General features: G+C 48.1%; 1 protein-coding gene across 25 annotated transcripts in view; it reads right to left on the reverse strand.

The window, feature by feature from the left end:
• Positions 1-887: 887 nt before the first annotated feature.
• The window catches only part of MACF1 (microtubule actin crosslinking factor 1), a 299,184-nt gene continuing 278,769 nt past the window's right edge, over positions 888-21,302 (reverse strand). For 12 of the 25 annotated variants that reach the window (XM_075908723.2, XM_075908715.2, XM_075908714.2 and 9 more), the window contains 7 exons: positions 20,906-20,923; positions 17,571-17,688; positions 15,620-15,688; positions 9,591-9,802; positions 8,845-8,955; positions 3,164-3,287; positions 888-2,360 (listed from right to left, as the gene is read on the reverse strand). In XM_075908723.2, coding sequence (XP_075764838.2) covers positions 2,104-2,360; positions 3,164-3,287; positions 8,845-8,955; positions 9,591-9,802; positions 15,620-15,688; positions 17,571-17,688; positions 20,906-20,923 — 909 coding nt within the window. In that variant the 3' untranslated portion in view covers positions 888-2,103. The remainder of the gene's footprint in view (positions 2,361-3,163; positions 3,288-8,844; positions 8,956-9,590; positions 9,803-15,619; positions 15,689-17,570; positions 17,689-20,905; positions 20,924-21,302) is intronic. The other 13 variants (XM_075908729.2, XM_075908727.2, XM_075908725.2 and 10 more) reach the window with 6 other exon arrangements.

The following is a 21,302-nucleotide window of genomic DNA, read 5'->3' on the forward strand; positions in this document are numbered from 1 at the left end:
ACAGAGCACTGGTGGCTGCAAAGATAGAGGCATGATAAAGGAGGCCCTGAGAGTAAGGTGGCGGGGCGGGTTCCAGCCTGGCCTAGGGGAACTTTATGGAACTGTGGGAAACGTGGCCGCACCCAGGACAAATGGACATCCAGCAAACTCAAATCCAGCCAGGCCAGAGACTACCAGCTCAGAGGTTCAACCTGTATTAGCATGCTGCCCTGGATAGACAAATACATTCTAGCAGGAGAGAAAAAACCAAAGCATCTCAATCCTGTGTTTTGCAAAGATTCAAAAGCCCAAAACATCAAACATCTCCCTACCTGGCCAGCGAGATGCTCATTCCTCTTACACATGGGCCTTCCCGGAGGTATCCAGACTACGGGTCGCGCCAGGCTATTAGTGTAATACATTTCACCGGGTGTTCACCTAGAAACTCTTAGCAGCACAGAGCAGAGGTGCGGGGGGTGGCGGCGTGAATTCATAACGTGCAGAGGTCTCTGCAGTGATCTCTAGTCATTTGATAGCACCCCGAGGATTCAGTAGTCGAGTTCTGATGTCTCGTGATTGTGAAATGCCTTGACGGCACAAGAATCGGAATAAAAGATGGGTAAACCCTCAACTCGAGGCAGATCTTTGACATGTTCTCTTTCTAAGGCATCTTTGGCTGCCTTCACAACACCTTTTTATCCAGCCACTTCTGCTTTTCCTTTGCAAGACCCAGTTTAACCTTCAATGGGCATGTTTGTAAAGCCAGCCCCGTGGAATAAAAGAAGCAGCGAGACTGTTCTTACTGCAAGCAATTTTAATACAAAAAGAAACTGTCTGAAACAGTTCATTGGTAGAGCTTCTGTTTCTGCCTCAATTAAACCAATTGAGAGAATCACACAGCGACGTGGTCAGAGCTGAAGAAGAACAATGTTTAATAAATACAGGAAGTCCAGCTGGCCCCACCCCACGCCCGCCCTCGTGGTCACTTGGTCGGTTGATTTTATCACAAAGTAAAGTCGCGTACAAAAGCGAGACAGGACTCGTTAAGCAAGTGTGCTGGTGAGACTCATTGAAAGGACAAGCCGCTGTGCACATAAGTCCCAGGTTTTTTCTAGGAGCAGAGGTGATGACCATCTCAGCATGGCTCGAAGTGGAATGACCAGTCAAATAATAAATAGGAAAAGAGGCGCAGAGAAGTAGCAATTCTGTAATCGCCAGAGTGAGTCAGTCTCTGATGCGAACCAAACGGGCGGCCATTCCGAAGAATCTTCTGAATTGTGGAACTGGAAGTGATGGAAACACATTTTGGTCCCACCTTTCTCCAGGGCGCCTTGCGATGTTTCAATCCCGGGCCTGATTCTGGACAGCTTTTAAAGCCCGCTCCCCCCAAACCGCCGCTCGGATCTGCTCTTTCCAAGCGTAAGCGCTGGGACAGTATTTTAAAGACACCATTTGTAACGAACCCCTTGCCCGTAGCATGTGCAAATTGTATTAATTCAAACAAACTTCAATTGCTTCAGGTAAAATCACATAACCTTTAAAAAACGGAAGCTGAAGCCCCAAATCCCCATACCTCATGTTTCTCTGTTTGAGGTATCCATGATTTACAAAAAAGAGTTCCTTGAACACTGTAGGATTCAGGGTGGATTTTTTTTGTTTGTTTTTTTTACATATAATTTATCTTGCTGAGACAGCAAGTCAAGTTTATAAAGATGCATTTAGGAAACAATCCTAAAAGATAAAGCAGGTTCGCACCCTGCACCGCGCAGAAATCCTATTTATAATTTTTTTCTTATTTTTTTTCTTTTTTTACACTTTCACATCTTGACCTATTTTGCTCTCTCTCCCTCACATTTCAGTTTGCTGGGCCCCACTGTGAAACGGGGTGATCCAGAGGCAAATTGTATCTACATAAATATTCACATGAAAATAGTAACTTACAAAAAAAGAAAAAAAAAAGAAAAAAAAAATCCCAAATAAGGCAGCTTCATAACACACTTATTCTTTTACACTTTTAACAATATAATTTTTTCCCGTTTAGAATAAATATACATCCAATGTACGCAGCAGGGTTAAAAATTGGACACAGGTTGGTTTTGTTTCTTGAGGGGGTGTGGTACAGTATTATCTCTTGGGGCCTGGCGTTTTGGGGGGGGCAGTGGTAGTTTTCTTGGATATGGTTGGGATTTTGGAAGGTTTTGCCAACCCCCGTCGTGCGCCGCCCTGACCCCCCGCTGTGCTGCTTTCTGAAGTGTCCGAACAGGCAGACTGAGTTTCTAGAAGGTCAAAATCGGAGGCATCGCTTCCCCGCCGGCTGCTGGCCCGGCTCCCGGCCCGGCTCCCGGCCCGACTCGTGGGACGACTGGCTGTTTTTTTAGGATCTGAAATTAAAGCCAGGTATTTGTGACACACTGAAACACCTCCCCGTTCGAACCCTTAGCGCCTGGATCCCCACCTCCCTACAGGCCTGCCCCCGTTTGCAGAGCCAACGCCAGCAGCAGTGTTAGTAGAAGGGGGTGCAATAAAGCCAGGATCGCCGGTCGCTCTATGGCAACCATGGCTGCAACTTCCCCCCAAACTCTCCGATTCACAGGATCATTTCACAGCTTGTTTGTGGCTGTTCTCACTCCAGGCTCTGGGAGACAGAGGGTCTGTGGTATGAACAGGGGGGTGTCCACTGACTTGCCAAGCAACGCAAGCCCCACGAGGTTGGGGGGGGGGCAGCTTTGCATCCCTTGAAGGGGCAGAGTCTTTAGTGGAAGGGGCGTGGCTGGGGGCAGCCAGTCCTCCGTGCTGCCCAGAGCGCACTGTGCCCCCCAGACAACTGTCAGAGCCGCCTGGAGCGAGCAATGCAGCGCTCCGGCGGCAATTTAAAGAGCTCAGGACTCCGGCCGCCGCCCCTGCCGCAGTGGCAACAGCTGGAAGCCCCAGGTCCTGGGACAACGGCTTTTATTCTGAACACAGTTTAAGGGAAACCCTTCTTAAAATGCACCCCCAGCCACCCAGGGTCCTGGCCGTCACTGAAGCATCCGACTACAAATCCATAGATCCACAGCCCAGCCTGTCTACCAACACCCTTCAGTTCATCCTAATCGATTTCCGAGGGTCAGAATCGCAGCCTCTCTCGACCGGAACCCAGAGGCAGCGCCGAAAGGAGGGAACGCTTAGGGTACAGTCGACTTACCAGCCCGATTGGTTTTGGCACCTGTCGAGACGGGAGAGGAACTGTTGCTGGTATCGCCAGCAAGAGAAGTGCGGCTTGAGTGAAAAGTCGGTCGCTTCAGCTTGCTGCCTGTAGACGGCGTCACCTTGGAATACAGAAGGTACGGAGAGGTGTTTAGACGTGATGCTATAATTTGCTTTGTGAGGGGTTAATATCAGAGGCTGATCTCGCCAACAGGATTCCAATATATAAATACCACCACCATCGTAAAGGTCCAGGCGAACACACAGCCATTGTTTTATTGGCACAAAACCCTAGTTCCTGAAAATATTCATCCCGGAGGTGGCTTTATGCATTCGGGGTCGTGCTTTTTCCGGCAGCCACATCCCTCTACACCCACGGTTCATTATTTTGTTTAGTTTGATCCATTTTATATCTAGATCGATCCCTTTTAAAATACTCGAAATATGTGGTTCGTCTTAAGGACCATGTACTGCTCTGGGTCTAAAAGCCACATACAAAGTCACATGAAATCCTAGGAAATTTTTAGTATTTAAAAAGCCCAGAAAAATTTGAAAGATTAATTATGTTTGGTTGAAAATACATTTGTTTTCTTCTGGGCGAAAGTGCCAAATTTCAGCTCCAAGTGACTTAATCTGGCCAAGGGATTTCAGGTTAATGTGCATACATTGGGACAGACAACCAACAATAAAGAGAATTTTAAATATATATATATAAAAATCCAAGACGTTTGTTTCGCGTTCGTGGTGACTGGACACAGGAAACGCAGTGCCGAAAGTCTCCACCACAACGGAAAGCTTTGTAGGCTGCTCGCGCCCTGTTTTCTGTCAGCGTGTTCTGTGACCTTTACCATGTTGCAGACACACACTAGAGGAAGCAACACAACACAAAGCTTTTCCCCCACTGTTGCTTTTCTGCCACAGAAAGAGGAAAGCAAAGAAAGCGTAATGGCAAGTGAGAATAACACCTCCAGTGGAGAGAGGACACCTGAGTGCAACTGGAAGGAGTAGCTCCGAGTTTCTAAAAAGCCAAATGTTGGTTTTAGGAAAACATAAAATAATTACAGGAAAACAGCCACCCGGTGTTATATCCAATCCCACAGGTGCTGGGATTGTGGCATTTTGCATAAAAACAGCCACACTGGGTCAGATCAATGGTCTCTCTAGCCCAGTATCCTGCCTTCTGATAGCGGTCAACACCAGAGCAAATGAACAAAACAGGGAATCACTAATTGATCCCTCCCCTGTCACCCAATCCCAGCTTCTGACAAACAGAGGCTAGGGACTCCCTCAGGCCCAATAGCCACTGTTGGACCTAACCTCCATGAGCTTGTTTAGCTCCTTTTGGAATCCTGTTATAGTCTTGGCCTTCACAACATCCTCCAGCAATGAGTTCCACAGGTTGACTGTGTGTTGTGTGAAGAAATACTTCCTTTGGTTGGTTTGAAACTTGCTGCCTATTAATTTGGTGATCCCTAGTACTTGTGTTATGGGAAGGAATAAATAAAACATGTCCTTATTTACCTTCTCAACAGTAGTCACAATTTTATATCGGTCATAAACCGCCCTTAGCGGTCTCTTTTCCAAGCTGAAAAGTCCCAGTCTTATTAATCTCTCCTCACATGGCAGCTGCTCCAAACCCCTCCTCATTTTTGTTGCCCTTTTCTGAAGCTTTTCCAATGCCAAGGTATCTTTTTTGAGATGGGGTGGCCAGATCTGTGTGCAGTATTCAAGATGTGGCCGTCCCATGGGTTTATATAGAGTCAATGTGATATTTTCTGCCTTATTATCTTCCCCTTTCTTAAGGATTCCTAACATTCTGTTTGCTTTTCGGACTGCCGCTGCAGATGGGGTGGAAGTTTCTGGAGAACTATCCACAATGATCTTTCTTGAGTGGTAACAGCTAATTTAGATTATTCTATATGTATTGGTGGGATTATGTTCTCCAAAGTGCACGACTTAACATTTATCAACATTTATCAACACCCGCAGCAAAGCCTTGGAGGCGGCAGGGTCCCGCGCCTCTGCGGCTTTGCTCGGGGTGTCCCTGGTCTGCTGGGGACCCCTCCCAGCAGACCAGGGACACCCCGAGCAGACCAGGGACACCCGGAGCAAAGCTGCAGAGGCGCAGAACCCCGCCGCCTCCAAGGCTTTGCTCCGGGTGTCCCTGGTCTGCTGGGGACCCCCCCCCCAGCGGACCAGGGAGACCCGGGCAAAGCCGCAGAGGCGCGGGACCCCGCCGCCCCCGCGGCTTTGCTCCGGGTCTCCCTGGTCTGCTGGGGGGGGCCGCAGCTAGTGCGCCCCCGCCTCCCCCCCCCAGCAGACCAGGCTTTTGTTGTGGACGGCTGGGGTAGAGCAGCTGGGGTGCTGGGGTCCTGGGGGGACCTACCTGGCAGCGCCCCAGCTGTTCTGTCCCAGGCTCCAGATTCAGCCGCTGTTGAAACTGATCAGTGGCTGATTCCAGGAACCTGGGGGCAGAGCAACTCTGCCTCGGGCTTCCTGTAGTCAGCCCCTGGTCAGTTTCAGCAGCAGCGGCTGAATCTGGAGCCAGTTCCGACTTACGTACAAATTCAACTTAAGAACAAACCTACAGTCCCTATCTTGTACGTAACCGGGGGACTGCCTGTAATTTGTTGGGGAAAAGTCAATATGGTTTCTGTAAAGGGAAATCATGCCTTACTAATCTGCTAGAGTTCTTTGAGGGGGTCAACAAACATGCAGACAAAGGGGATCCAGTGGATATAGGGTACTTAGATTTCCAGAAAGTCTTTGACAAGGTCCCTCACCAAGGGCTCTTAAGTAAAGTAAGTTGTCATGGGAAAAGAGGGAAGGTCCTTTCATGGACTGGTAACTGGTTAACAGACAGGAAACAAGAGGTAGGAATAAACGTTACGTTTTCAGAGTGGAGAGGGTCCCCCAAGGGTCTGTACTGGGACCAACCCTACTCAGCCTATTTGTAAATGATCTGGAGAAAGGGGTAAACAGGGAGGTGGCAAAATGTGCAGATGATACTAAACTGCTCAAGACAGTTAAGACCAAAGCAGACTGTGAAGAGCTTCAAAAAGATCTCACCAAACAAAGTGATAGGACAACAAAAAGGCAAACGAAATGTAACATTGATAAATAATGCACATTCGAAAAAATAATCTCAACTAGACGTACAATATGATGGGGACTAATTTAAATACAACTACTCAAGAGAAAGATCTTGGCGTCATTGTGGATAGTTCCCTGAAAACATCCACTCAGGGTGTGTCTAGACTACAGGTTTTTTTCAGAAAAAAGTGGCCTTTTACGAAAAAACTGTACCTGTGTCTAGACTACCACCCCGTTCTGTCAACAGTAAATCGAAAGAACGTGGCGGTTTTGTCAATGGCGGTAAACATCATTCTATGAGGAATAACGCCTTTTTCTAAAGTCATCTTTCAAAAAAAGGCGCTATTGCATGAAAATAGGGCTTTTTTGAAAGAAAGTATCTAGACTCTCTTTCGAAAAAGCGAGCCGCTTTTTTGAAAAATCTTCTTGTTGTCTAGATGCTCTTTTTCAAAAGAGGCTTTTTCGAAAAAACCTGATAAACTGGTGACTTGTTACTGTTAAGATACTTTCGAAAGAGGCTTGCAGTCTAGACGTAGCCTCAGTGTGCAGTGGCAGTCAAAAAAGCAAATAGGATGTTAGGAATCATTAAAAAAGGGATAGAGAATAAGACAGAAAATATCTTCTTGCCTCTGTATAACACCATGGCACGACCACATCTCGAATACTGCGTACAGATGTGGTCACTTCATCTCGAAAAAGGTATCTTGCCATTGGAAAAGGTTCAGAAAAAGGCAACAAAACTCATGAGGTTTGGAACGGGTCCCATATGAAGAGAGATTAAAAAGACTGGGACTTTTCAACTTGGAAAAGCGGAGACTGAGGGAGGATAGGATAGAGGTTAGTTTAGGATAGGGTTGATTTAGCTGGGATTGGTCCTGCCTAGAGCAGGGGGCTGGACTTGATGACCTTCTGAGGTCTCTTCCAGCTCTATTGTTCTATGAGGTCTATACAATCATGACAGGTGTGGGAAAAGTGAATCACGAAAAGTTATTTACCTGTTCCCATAACATAAGAACTAGGGGTCACCACATGAAATGAATAGGTAGCAGGGTTAAAACAAGCAAAAGGAAGTTTTTCTTCACACAGAGCATGGTTGGCCCATGGAACTCCTCGCCAGAGGATGTGGTGAAGGCCAGGACTTTAACAGGGTTCAAGAACGAACTAGACAGATTCATGGAGGTTAGGTCCTTCAATGGCTATCAGCCAGGGGTGGTGTCCCTAGCCTCTGTCAGAGCCCGGGAATGGATGACAGCAGAGGGATTGCTCGAAGATTCCCTGTTCTGTTCCCTCCCTCTGGGCACCTGGCATTGGCTGCTGTCGGCCGACAGGACACTGGGCCAGATGGACCTCTGGCCTGACCCCGTCTGGCCGTTCCTATGTTCTCACAGAGCAATGGGCAGATTGACCCAACAACTGCTGAAAAGCCTTTTGCAACTTTCAGTTCGCGTCACCATAAAAAGAAATGACTTTTTAAATAGTCAGAGGGTGACTGGAATAAATCTTCTAACAACCAGCTGGCGAGAGATCCCCAAACTCCCGCAGAGATTTTAATTTCTGTCTCGTGAAGCTCCAGCAAAGGGAGAGGAAGCAAAGGAAAAGTCAGGGAAGGGGAATGCCTCTGTGAATAAACAGCAGTTAAGTTTCATCAGTGCGTTTTAAAGCACTGAACAAGCCTTTGAAAAGGACCAAAGAGTAGGACTGAAGCTTTAACAAAGTTGAGAGTAGCTCCATCTAAAAGCATTTCTCTCTGGCACGTTTTGGTTCCGAGGGGACCTCTTTTTACATCTTCGCGAATTGCTGCAGCTTTTGCACTTTGTAACCAATGTTCCGTATCTTCCCAACACCTCTTTTATGGGGACACGTGGTCATTTTATACATTTCAGAAATCACACCTGACTTGCTGATAACAAAACTTCACAAACTATTTTAGAGTAGAAACCACAAATTGCCGGTAAGTGAAATTGCCAAACTCTACTTTAAAATTCTTAACAAGCACCAATTCCCAGAGGTTAGGAAGTTCTAAGCTCAGGATGAAACTACAGCCCCCAGCCTGAATTCACTGCTATGTCCGAGTATTGTAGAGATCTCATATCAGTGTGGGATGTTATAGGACATATCAGATATGCTGTAATAGGTTGACAGGTGTACGTACCTGTGAAAACTACAGTAATGGGTTACTGTGCATACACTGTCGATGATTTTCAAGTGCTAACTCGGTGATTTTATTTCTGTTTTAAATACTAAGAGGTCCTCTTTTACATGATGGTCTTTTTTTGAACGCTAAAAAAATGGCCCAAATCAGGAAAAGTCCCATTCTTTTTTGCAATCTGATAAGTTACCATTTTAAAATCGCTCAAAAGAGAGGGACGGGGGGAACGGATTGCAGGCATCTTGCACATGGAGTTTCATTCTGGCATGAATGTCTTTTTAATCCGAGTTAGGAACCACTGAAAAACGCCAACAGTCTTAGCGTGAGCTGAGCTAACAAGCGCTGCTAGAATGACAGAAAAGCGTTAAAACCGAAAAAGGAAGCAGCCACATTCCTTCTTTTCAACAGGGCCTTCGACTAGCAGAGCCATACTCTACCTCGGTGCTGGGCAGGTGGGTGTCGGAATTATCCAAGCCCCTGTGAGGGGTGACAGCTTTACTGTTTACCAACCAGGGTTTGTCATAACAGCGAGAGAAGTGGTGTGGAGTCTGTGAAATGGAAAATCCAAAGGAAAGGGAGGGAGAAAGGGGGGGAAGAGGTGGAAAGTGAGTGAAAATGGAACAGAAAAGAATCCGAAATGGGAAACACAAACACAAATGCGAAAAGAAACGGACGACACAATAAAATGTACGTTGGCGCAATGTGGTGAAAGGGAGACACACAAAGGCAGCCACGTCCTCTTCGTGCCAGGCTGCTCGTGTTAACAGAGATGTCCAAGACGAGTCTGCGATTACACGGACTGACAGCAGGGGGGATTCTGTCTTGTGGTAGACAGGGAAATGGGGAATGGTCCCAAGAGTTATGGTATGAGAACATAAAAACAACCTCTTGGCCCACCCGATCACTCACCTGCCGGTGCGCCGTGCATGGCGAAAGGGGAAGAAACTGGTAGAACGAATGATTTTCAAATATTGACACTGCCTCCAATGGGTTTATCCCAGCATCAAGTATCACTTTAAACCCGGCTCTGTCAGTGACGCACACGTTAGCGTATTTTCTGAGTAACCCTCCCCAAACCCCTTCCCCCCGATTCTTCAGCTCCCTGCTCTCCTCGGACTGGGTTCTGCGTAGGTGCGAGCAGCAGGAAAGCAAAGCAAAACCCGGCCAGAGATCTCAGCCTCACCTTGGCCCCGCTGGCGGGCGTCGCTGGGGAGGACGGCACGGACGCACAGCTGTGATTGCTCTGGCTGGCACTGGAGCTGGATCGGGTCGGGGAGGCCGCCCGGGAGGAGGGTTTTGACCGACGCCCCCGCAACCTGAAGGGCGTCATTCCCTGCGAGGCTCCTTCGGGTAAAATAAACTTCTCTCGGAGCTCCAGGTTGGTCCTGCCGCGTGCTGCAAGAGGACACAGAGCAGGTGCTGAAAAAAGGAAGTCCCCGAGGCATGGCCCCCGAGTCCTGCTTAGCCCCGGGAAGCCAGCCAGACACGGCAGCCAGCATCAGCGTGCGTCCTTGCCGGGTCTGGGAAGCGCCGGCTCTGACCGACCAGGGACGGCTGGCTCTCCGGCTGAGTGGTTGGTAAAGGCTCAGGACGGCCGAGAGAACCCCGGAGTCCAGCCAGAATTAGGCATGTCATGGGCCCATCATACCAGTCCAGTTAAAATTAGCACGGCGGCTGACGACATTCTTAGGACGGTTTGAAAATACGGAGTCGAGCTGCTCTCGAAGGTCACGTCCCTGCTCTCCCACCCAGCACACAGCGATGTAAAATCCCGTTAAGCGGTTACACCTAACGTTTAACTGATCAAGCGGGATCCCAGGCAGGGGACTGATCCAGCCCGGCCCACGGGGCTGCTGCTCCTGGCTTCTGCCGACCCCTTGCGGGGCTCCCGCCCCAGTCCTCCACCTATGGCGGGCTGCTCCCGGGCACCGGTTAATCATTACCCGGTAAAGGGGACGCTTACGGGGTCACCGGTGACCCTTCACATCCCTGGTGGAGTGTGACCAATTTTCCAAGCTACAACTCCTCGTATCAGAGGACAGATGGAACATCTGGATCTGAAAGTCCCAGGAAGGGAAGGGTGTCTCTGCACCTAGCGATGAGCTAACGATGCAAGTTCTACACCTTGAGAGCAGCTCAGCACAGGCTGTTATCTGAGAAACTCCCCAGACCTCCACAGAGAGAAAATTCAGTATGTCAGTAGGAGCAAGGCCATGCACGAAGCCTGACAGGACAGAGGAGCAATTCAACGAGTTAGACTCCACAGACACGGAGGCAGCGGCAGGCAGAAGCCTTCTTCCGAGATCCCCGGGGACGGGGACAGCCCTCCCCCTAGCGCTGAAAGCACCCGCAGCAAAGCAGTCAGCGTGCAGCTGGAGAAGCAGAGTGGTGTTAGTCAATTGGAGAGCCTACAGGAAGCCAGCAGCCCCGCTTCCCAGTCATGCTGGTTTCTGCAACGAGCCACGGGGGACAGAAGCAAAAACTATTCAGCACGAGGCAGACAGAAGCCCCAGACTGTGCTGGGATAAAGGGACGTACTGACACTGACACACACACACACACACTCTTTCTCTGTGGGTATGTCCACACTTGCACCCTCTTTTGAGAGAGAGATGCAAACGAAGCCATTCCAAACTGCAAATGATGCCGGGATTTAAATATCCCACGCTTCATTTGCATATTCGCATTATGGTGCTATTTTGAAATAACAGACGCTGTTAAGACGGTTATTTCAGGAGAAAACCTCTCTCTCAGAATAACCAGTAAACCTCATTGTATGAGGAATACGGGTTATTTCGAGAGAAGGGTTTTCTCTTGAAATAATCGCGTCTTAACAGCATCTGTTATTTCAAAATAGCGCCATAACGCAAATATGGAAATGAAGCGTGGGATATTTAAATCCCGGCTTCGTTTGCAATTTCGAATGTCTTCATTTGCATCCTCTACCGAAAGAGGGTGCAAGTGTAGATGTACCCTATCAAGCCTTGTTCTTGAGAATTTGTTCCCCATACAGACACTCGTCTCCTTTAGATTTCTCCTTTCCATTGCGCGACAGCTACCAGACCTACCCTGCTTCAGGTAAGGGACGGTAGTGAGTAAGGACAGTTAAATGTTTCACTCACTCACAAACAATTTCTCCTTTCCATTGCGCGCTAACCAACTCCCCTGTCTCCTTGGTGCAGAGACCTGCCTAGCAAGGTACCTGCTTAGTAGAGCCGAGATTTGGTTAAAATGATCCTATTTTGGTCATTCCTTTCTTCACAAGTCAATTCTTCCAGCCTCTGACCCCCGAATTCTCCTACAAACTCCGGCTGGCTGGCTGATGTCCTTCCAACACCGACAGGCTCAGAGCCACGTGGCGTGGGAGGGGCGTTCCCCTGCATGGGATATCGTGGCACGACGGCATCTCTCTTAGCAGATACAACGTACCGCGGACCAGAACCTCGTGAGCTCTTTTTGGCTGCCCTAGACGTATACATCACTAAGGCCAGAAGGAACCCCGGTGATTGTCAACTCCAGAGCTGTGGCCCGTCGGGGTTCTGCGTGGAGCCCACGACACATTTTGCTCGCTGTTGCCCACGCGCGGGGTCGCCAGATTCCGCTGCTTTCCAGCCATGTTGGGTTTTTCCTACTGGTCTCGCTACAGGGACCTGCACGTAAAGCCAGGGCGGCGAAGGGAGGTGCAGGCTGATAGCACCCAGCACTGACGGCAAGAGCCGGGCACCCCCCTGCAGCCAATCCCAGCGCTGCAACGGGGCAATCGGCACCTCCTGCACATTCTAGGTAAACTAGCGCCACGAGCAAAACTGCCCCATCCCGGGAGACCGTCTTGGTGATGATAGTTCTGTGGCCACGGAAATGAAGGAGGGCCCCTCGCTAGCCCATCACTGGTCTACTCTCACCTCTGGTACAACACAGGCCATCGGACCTCCCTGTATTAATTCCTGTTTGAACGAGAGCAGGTCATTCCTAGAGACACACCCAGCCTTGACCTAAAGGTGGCTGAACTGAGAATCCGCCACTAGCCTGGGTATATTGTTCTAATGGTTAATCACCCTCATTGTTTGAAAAAAAATATCCGTGGGAACTCCAGTGGGAAATTTCATGCGCTCAGCTGGGTTTGGCTCATTCCCCTTTCTGAGGATCCCAGCGGTTGAAGGCTGGTTAGTGGCTGCTGTCCTTCACCCTGGGGTCTCTCACCCCCTGCACTGCCCTCTCCGGAAGAGAAGAGAAGGCGAAAAGGGAAGTCTCACTTAAAGCAGCAGCACTATTCTTAAAAAAAAACAACAACAACAATATTTTTTTAGTGATATACATCTCAGCAGTTGCCCTGTGTGATGCGGTTTCCTGTTCTGCCAGGCGGACAGCCATGACTATCAAAGGTCCTGTATTTGAAAGGAACAAGCGAGAAGCACAACAGAGATCCCTTTAGCACACAAAGGGAACACTCCAGCTGACGGCACACAACGCCCAACAGAGTAATGTAACGTGCCAAGGCAAAAAGCACACTGACTCCAAAGAGGCCTGGGTTTATTAGCAGCTCACCTTCCACAGAGCTGGCCGTGCAGCTATGCAATAAATGGGAATCAGATCTGATCTTGGGGGAACATCCTTTACCCTCTGCAAAATTCTTCCCACCTTCCCAGGGGGTAGTGAAACCTCTAGCACTGGAGATTTTTAAGACGAGGTTAGACAACTGCCCGCCAGGGAGGGTTTAGATAATACTTGGCCCTGCCGTGCGGGCCGGGGAATAGCCCAGATGATCTCGAGGTACCTTCCCCTTCTAGGATTCTACTTGAGGATGGATTTAACACAACATTTTCCTTCACAAATCCATCACGTAAGGTGGAACAGGACTGGGAGACTCAGAGCACATCTTCAATTACTGGGGGACTGACACACTGGTGATCAATCCTCTGAGGTTCGATTTAGCGGGTCTAGTATAGACCCGTTAATCGAATGCTGAGGGCGTTCCCTTTGGCACCTTGCTGTCGCAAGGAGCAAGGGAAGTCGACGGGAGCATTTCTCCTGTCGACCTCTCACTGTGGGGCTGCCCCCGGAAAATCAACGCCAGAGCCGTCGACTCCAGCTACGCAGTTCACGTAGCTGGAGTTGTGCATCTTGCATCAGTTTTTCTCCGCCACTGTAGATCTGGGTTCTATTCCCAGCTCTGCCACTGACTTGCTGTGTGACCTTGGGCAAGTCACGTTCCCTCTGGGTCTCTATTTCCAACCTCTCCTTCAGCTTGTCTATTTAGATTAAGGACATGATGGTATCATTGTTGTCTTGCACAGCACCTAGCATGCTGAGGTCCTCATCTCAATAGGGACGTCTAGGCTCTACTGTAGTACAAAATATTAAAGGAAGATGTCCTGAAACGGTCTGAAGAAACCACTCAGCACAATTCAGTTCAAGACAGGCAGCATTTGGCCTGAGTACACTGTACACCTCCATCACAGCTGCTTCAATGTCTGAACAGAATAGCTACGCATGAGCTACAAGACTCGCTTCCAGGCTGACTCTCTGCACAGCTGCATGAAAACTAAACCCAAGACAAGTCAGTGTTTTCATCACTCGCCGTAGAATCCGTTTTTGTAACTCCATCCTCAAGTACCAGCAACACAGGCTATTTTTACATCTAGAATCGTCTAAAAAGGAATAACGGGCGCTGATCGATCGCATGTGGGTGTCCAGGACTTGGCGTGGAAACTCCGATTATTTTAACTATAGAAATAAATATGTAAACTGAAGAACTGGGTTAATCTTAATCATTTCAAACAAAAGTCACATCATGCCCACATGGACTTTTTCTTTATCAAGATGCCCTGATCCTACCTCTGACCTTTTTCTACCACCAAAAATACTGATTCAGGAGAAATTCTCACAGATGCAACATTTCAAAATCCAGAGGAAAAAAACCCAATGACTCCAATTTTTCCACGGTGTATGTTACATGGTTCAGTTTTTCAGGCCTAAAAAAGGACAGATTTCCCTTGTTTCCAAATGTTTCTATTAAAAAAAACCCTGCAACAACTCTTTGGATAAACCGAAATAAAAGCTTGGAGAGCTGAAGAGAGGAAGAGAGGAAGGATGGTCCAGTGGGTAGAGCACTAGCTTTGGGCTTGGAAGAGCTGGGTTCAGTTGTCAGTTCAGCCACAAATGCTCTGTGACACTTTGGTTAATTCCCTTTGTCTATATGCCTCAGTTTCCCATCTGTCATGGGGACGACTACTGCAGTACCTCACAGGTAAATATATTAAGCTTGTGAGGTGTTTAGATAACATGGATATGGAGGCCAGGTACATGGAAAGGACAACGCGTCTACCTATGAATTAGGGATGTAACAGTGTAGTCGATTAACCGATTAATCGATAAACAAAAGCTTATAGGTTAATGCTATAGACCATATGCATTTCCTCTCCCTCCCACACTGCCAGTCAATTTTTTTTAGCAGGCAGGCAGCTTGGCTCAGTCCTGGCTCACGCTGGGTCCAGGACCTACCCCCGCTGCAGTTCTGCATTTGAAGTGTATTAGGAGCCACACAGGCAGGTAGCCCAGCTGAGTTCCGGCTCGTATCGGGTCCAGGAGCTCAGACGTCCCCTACACAGGAGCTGCTACCACCTTGCACTGCTGCCTCTTTATCAGAGGTAGCAGTGCAGGGCAACAGGCAGCTGGTTCGCGAGGGGAGCTGGTTTTTAAACTGGCTCCTCTTGTAGACCAGCTCCCGCCTGGCACCCCATGTTGCTACCTCTGATACAGAGGCAGCAGTGTGGAGCGGCAGGGAGCTCCTCCGGAGTGAGGCTGGAGCGCACTGGCTGCCAGCCCCGCCCCCGGGGACTATCACTAGTCGAGTAACCGATAAGAATTCATGAGGTTACTCAACTAATTCAATTAACCGATACTCAACATCCCTACCATGCATCTGAGTTTGAAAACCACATCTCACGTCACGTGTGTGGTTTTTTTCAGGCTCTGACCTGCCACTCACTTCCCAGAGAGTTGACTGAGTTAAAACCGGTTTTAAAATCTCTCAAGTACAGAATATTCTGGATAGAATCGACACGGACAGACGATGCAGTCCCCCCCTGTGTTGCGGCATTCACAACGGCAGCAGCGGTTCTGGGGCAGGCAGGCTGGGTTAAGAAGCAAAGCCATTCTCGACGACGGGAGAGGGGGCGTGGCCAAGAGGGGTAAAGCAAAAGTAACGCCAACCTATGGGAGACTGGCTGGCAATCGAAGAGCTGGAATCAGAGCGCTTTATTTTACTTCCAGGGTGGTGAACTAGAATAAAGAAAACACACATACAAGGAAACTGACACGGCAGGAGAAAGCAGAGACTGATCAAGAAAGTAAGGCACAACTGAAGGACGGCTCTTCTTCACCCTATGCGGCGCTGCCAGGTGGTTTTTGAGAGAGGCAGGAAAGGAAGAATTGGTAACTGGAATCTCGCAGGAAATTTTTTAGGCATACGCAGAGCTTCTGGAAACAGCACCACTGGCCTTAAAAATACAGCAAGTGTGTTTTCTTTCTGACGACTTGCTATGCTCTCCATAATCACATTCACCAGCAAGGGAGACTGTATTCCTGTCTAGAGCAGTGGTTCCCAAACTTTTTGGCATCACGCCCCCCTTCTTGATTTTTGAAAAAACCCTCACGCCCCTGCTGCCAAAAAAAAAAAAAAAAAAAGCAGCAAAACTTGTTGGAAAAAAAAAATAAAGGAACTGAGCGGGACAGCAAAACTTGATGGGGGAGGAGGGGGGGAGGCAGGGTCGCTTCGCGCCCCCCTGGAATTTCTTTACGCAACCCAGTTTGGGAAGCCATGGTCTAGAGGCTTCTTACACCTGGTTTTACCTACGGCTGTGTGGAGCTGGAACAGGTTTTATCGTATTTCTCCAAAAGTTCGGTCGCCTACCAGCACACTGCATTTGTAACAGTCACATTTACAGCAGGATCCACACAGACAACTGTTGCAAAAGACACACAAGTTCACAAAGGCTGGAGCTGTGCTAAAGCTGGCACATGCCAGCAACCCAAAGGAAAACACACGCAAGCCACTTTTGACCTTCGTCAAAGAGTGCAGGCAACACATGAAAATGAGGGGTTTAAACAATGAAAACGAAATGTCCAGCTTTCTTGGGCGTTCCCCACTGCCAATGCACGTTACAGTTGTACAGGTAGAACTCCATCTAGTCCGGCACTCTTGGGACCTGACCGGTTCCAAGCGAGAGAATTTTCTGGACGACAGGAGGTCCGCATTGTCTAGCAGCTTTACCAACCCTGCCACTGCTTACTGGGCTGTTAGAGGTCAATTAGAGCTAAATCACAGCACAGAACACTGAGCGCCAGGACTTATGGCTGCAAACAAGCTTTATAGGACCACGGGAAACTTGGCCACACTCATGAAAAGAGGACATCCGGCCAACTCAAATCATTCTGGACGACGGATGTTTCTGGACGAGAGAGGTCCAACCTGTATAATACCACACAGGTGAAGATCTCAAGAACAAAATATTTTCTTGCTTTGCCACTCTGCTGAAAATAAACATTTGGAACAAATCTGTATGAAAAAAAAATGGCCATTCAAATAATTTCTAGTAAAAAGAATTTTAACTCTTTGATGCTCAAGGTTTGGCTTTGCTTGAGGACCCTTTCCAAAAGGTTCATGCTGTTTTACAGCTTATTTCCAAGGGCTCAAAAATCATACGATTTTACACAAACACAACACAGAATTCCTTTTATTTGCCTTCTAGTTTTTGAAACTTCAGGTGCACTCAGACCATTTCAAGCTTTTCTCAGGATCCAGGCGAGCTACCAACTTGTTTGTTTCTTTTGAAAGGAAAATTAAAATGCTAACATGACATGATAGAAGTTGACATGTCACATGACTCCAGAAGTTGGGGCTTTAAGCACACTACCAAATACCAAAAGTCTTGCGATCATAACACTCAGTTTTGGGGTTTCTTTAGTTCCTATATTCTTCAGATCGTCCTTTATTTACACAACCAAATGACTGAGGAGATCTGTTCCAATAAAGCTTCTTGTGCTATCTGGTGACTTTACAATTATTGTGGCGATGGAAGGCTCCGGATAATTACACAGCTACGTAACAGGAGAAAAGACAACTATTTAGAAATATTTTCTAAGAAACAGGTTCTTCGCTTACCTCTGCAAGGGTCGTTTTTCACCAAAAATTCATCCAGTGCCATCCATCCTCCACCAACTCGAACCATGACAGTGCTGCGCAAAATACGGACCAGCCGCAACTGCTGGGAATCACCGAACTGTGGAACCAACAGAGACGCGGGTCAAATAACGGGGATATTAAATGGAATCACGGCTCCTCTCCAAAGCAGACTGCATCAGGGTTAGTAATATCACCACACTAGAGAGTTTGAAATGTTACTTGTAAGCGTAAACATTTCAAAGCTCTTATTAATGTGCAGGGCTTTGTCAAACGTATAACAAAGTTACATGCTCTGCGGGAATAATTCACTTTGGAGCTAATCAATGAGAATTTCTTCATCGAGTGAAACTCAGGACAATGTTATTAACAAGGGCCTTTGCTCAAGAAAAGAGTTCAGAAATTCAAACGCTGACCAAAGAATGGCCAGGTAGCAAATTACAGTTTCTAAATGTGATCTTTTGAGGGTTTCACCCAAAGAAAGAGAATTTAAACTGCATTTTATTTCAGGCATAATAATAAACTCCACTCAGCTCTTGCAGAACACTTTCATTAGCAGATCTCAAAGCACTTTTTAAAGAGGGTAGGGTGTCATAGCATCACCACCCCCATTTTACAGTTGAAGACACTGAGGCACGGGGAGGGGCAGCAGAGCAGTGGGAGAGCCAAGGGCAGAACCCAGCCACTGGAGTCCTGCTTCCAGTGCTCTTCCCATTAGCCCACACTACCCTCTGACATGCCTGATGCAGTCCACTTTGGAGAGACACACTTGATCCATCACTGAAGGCTGGCAGAGCAAATGTGAGCAAGGCCTTATCAGCAGTGAGAAAGAAACCTCTTCACACAGCCTGAGATGTGAGCATTTTGCTAAGCCTCCACCTCCACGCCCCCAGCAAGAGTGCTACCACGAGAGTCACCCAATTATAGTGAATCTAGCATGTCCAAATCTAAGGTTTGTGTCCCAAAAATGTTGATTAGTGATTATAATATTCACCAGTAATTTAAAATCTCACCAATTTCAAACCATCATTAAACATGCCCAAAATCAAGAAAATCATACATCTCTTTCCAGATTCCCCCGCTACCTTACCTAAGCCAAGCCATTATTAAAAGTCTCCAGCCACCTCCATGCACACACTTTTCTTCAGTCACCTTCTCCTAACATTTACTGTGACACCCAGACTACAACATTCCCTGTAATTTTTTCCCATCCATGTGCAGAATAAATTTTGTTAAGTGCACCAGGACACGTGCGGATGTGCACCACCAATAGAAACACAGGCTGCCGGCTGTGAGGACTCTGCTCATCAGCTGGGCAGCACTGGAGTCTTTGCAGGGAACACTGCCGGACAGGTAGAAGACCTCTGCCTGGACTACTGTGAACTGTTCGGCTCCATGTACCACACACAGGGTATAATAAAGAGCAGCAAAAATATCGCCATGTCTTAAGAGCTTAAGCCAGGAGGGAAACCGGGTTGAACACAGTGTCTGCCTGCCATGGGGGGGGGGGGGGATATCCTGCCACCAAGCCCTCCCCAGCAAACGGCAACAGGAGTTTATTTAGCTGTAGAGCAGGAGGGTTACCAATTCTGCTCTCTGGGAGCCACCAGAATGGCCGATCTTTAGGGCTAAGCAGACGGGCTGGAGTGCTGAAATGGCAGGCTCTCTGGCTTTACAAACTACGGTTTGAGGTCTTGACGTTTCTAGGCTAGATTCTCGACTGCGGGGCATGCCCGGGCATGGGGCAACACCCCTCTCCTGGCACGGATGCCATGTCAATTGGCTATAGCCAGAAAAAGCCATTTATGCCTGCTGCTTGCTGGAGGACACAGGCTCTCTGGCTATGCCCCTTTGCTGGACGGGTGCTACACATGCTGGGTTATTCCTCCACACCAGCAGCTTTCAAGGACCTAAAAGGGTGTCACAAGGAGGGGGGAGAAAAATTGTTCTCCTTGGCCTCTGAGGACAGGACAGGAAGCAATGGGCTTAAATTGCAGCAAGGGAGGTTGAGGCTGGACATTAGGAAAAACTTCCCAATTGTCAGGGCGGTTAGACACGGGAATAAATTGCCGAGGGAGGTTGTGGAATCTCCATCCCTGGAGATATTGAAGAGCAGGTTGGACAGACACCAGTCAGGGGTGATATAGATGGTGCTTGGTCTTGCTGTGAGGGCAGGGGACTAGACTCGATGGCCTCTCGAGGTCCCTTCCAGTTCTAGAGTTCTAGGATTCTATGACATGGGGAATTCTCAGCTAGCTGGAAACATGAGCTTTGTAGCCCCATCACATCAACACAGCAGAGGGTAGGTGGCGGCCTTCCATTTTAGTAACACACGTTCTAGTCCTGGCTCCAGTCTTGTCACATTAAAACGTTACTGTAATAATTTGATACCTTTTATAGTTCCCTTCAAAGGTTTGTCTACAGCCACCTATCTAGAATAACCGGGGATCTGGTTTCTCTCCTTCCCTTCACTCACGTAATTCACATTTCTTTCTTTCTTTCATGGCGCCCCATTTAGAGGCCACCTCGTCACGTTCAAAATCCTGAGTAGTTAAAATAAACAGATTCCCAAAGGAGGCTGGGTTCTTGTGAGGAAACACATCCCGCCAGTCGCATGACCAGCAGGGTTCGGGTGTTCTAGTCAGCCTTCAGTTACCAGAACACTAAACACACATCGGAACACGAGGTAGGTACATGCAATTTCTCATGAACCTTCTTCCAGTTACAAGTTGGTGAAGCCGGGGATGAAGGTTTAGTTATCGTTACCTATGAGATTAACCATGTGAATGCAGCATTCTCATTCCAGTGTGACCATGTTTTAGCCAAACCCGCCCAGATCCTGGTATACAGTCTGCTCAGGAAATGTTAGCCTGATTATATTTTTAAGGAGTGTTAGAATTCCTCCAGCAGTAGCGAGAGAATCATGAGAGAATGGTCTTTTCGGACAAGTCTACCCTGAGCACTGGGTTCCCCTGGTACCTGAAATGTTCTCTTTCCCATGAATAAAGCCATGTCCTCTAACACCCCAGGGGCATCAGAGAAAGAAGCAATTTGGAGGCTAACTCTCGCCATCTTTGTGGCTTTCTGATTTTGCAATTAAACTTTTTACTTCTTTCTTCCGAGCAGTTTTACCACACGGTGTCACATTTTCAGGGGAACAACGGTTTTCTGTATACCAAGCTCTGCCGAGCACTATAGCCAGCTGTAACACAGCATTCTTAGATCACTTCTTCCCACAGCAACAAGACAGGGATTACACACACCAAGCTATGTGGGTTAAAAAAGAATGAGACACAGCATTGCAAGGCACACTGTACCTGATTGCCGAGGAAGAACTACGGAGAGAAAGAATTGGGACGGGGAGCACGTCAGGAAGAGAGAAGAGGAAGACGGGGAGAAAAACAAGAAAACATTTTATAGGCTTTCACAGTGCAATCATCATGAACATTTTCGCAAACCACGGGGAGTTACAAATCAGGGTACGCGATGTTGTTTGACTTGCTCACTGCCCCGACTGCAGAAGCTGGAATTCAGCACTTCACAAGGGCCCGTCTACACTACTGTGTGAAAAAGCCCCCATCTGAGCAAGGGATGTGACATCGACCTAAGGGCAGTCCACAGCGGCACCACGTTGGCAGGAGACTCTATCCCAGCAACAAGGCTCCTGCCGCTTGTGGAGCAGGAGTATTTATGCCGGCGGGACAGCGCGTGCCC

Source organism: Pelodiscus sinensis, chromosome 26 (genome assembly GCF_052426305.1).
Source record: "Pelodiscus sinensis isolate ZL-2025 chromosome 26, ASM5242630v1, whole genome shotgun sequence".
Taxonomy (NCBI): Eukaryota; Metazoa; Chordata; order Testudines; family Trionychidae; genus Pelodiscus; species Pelodiscus sinensis.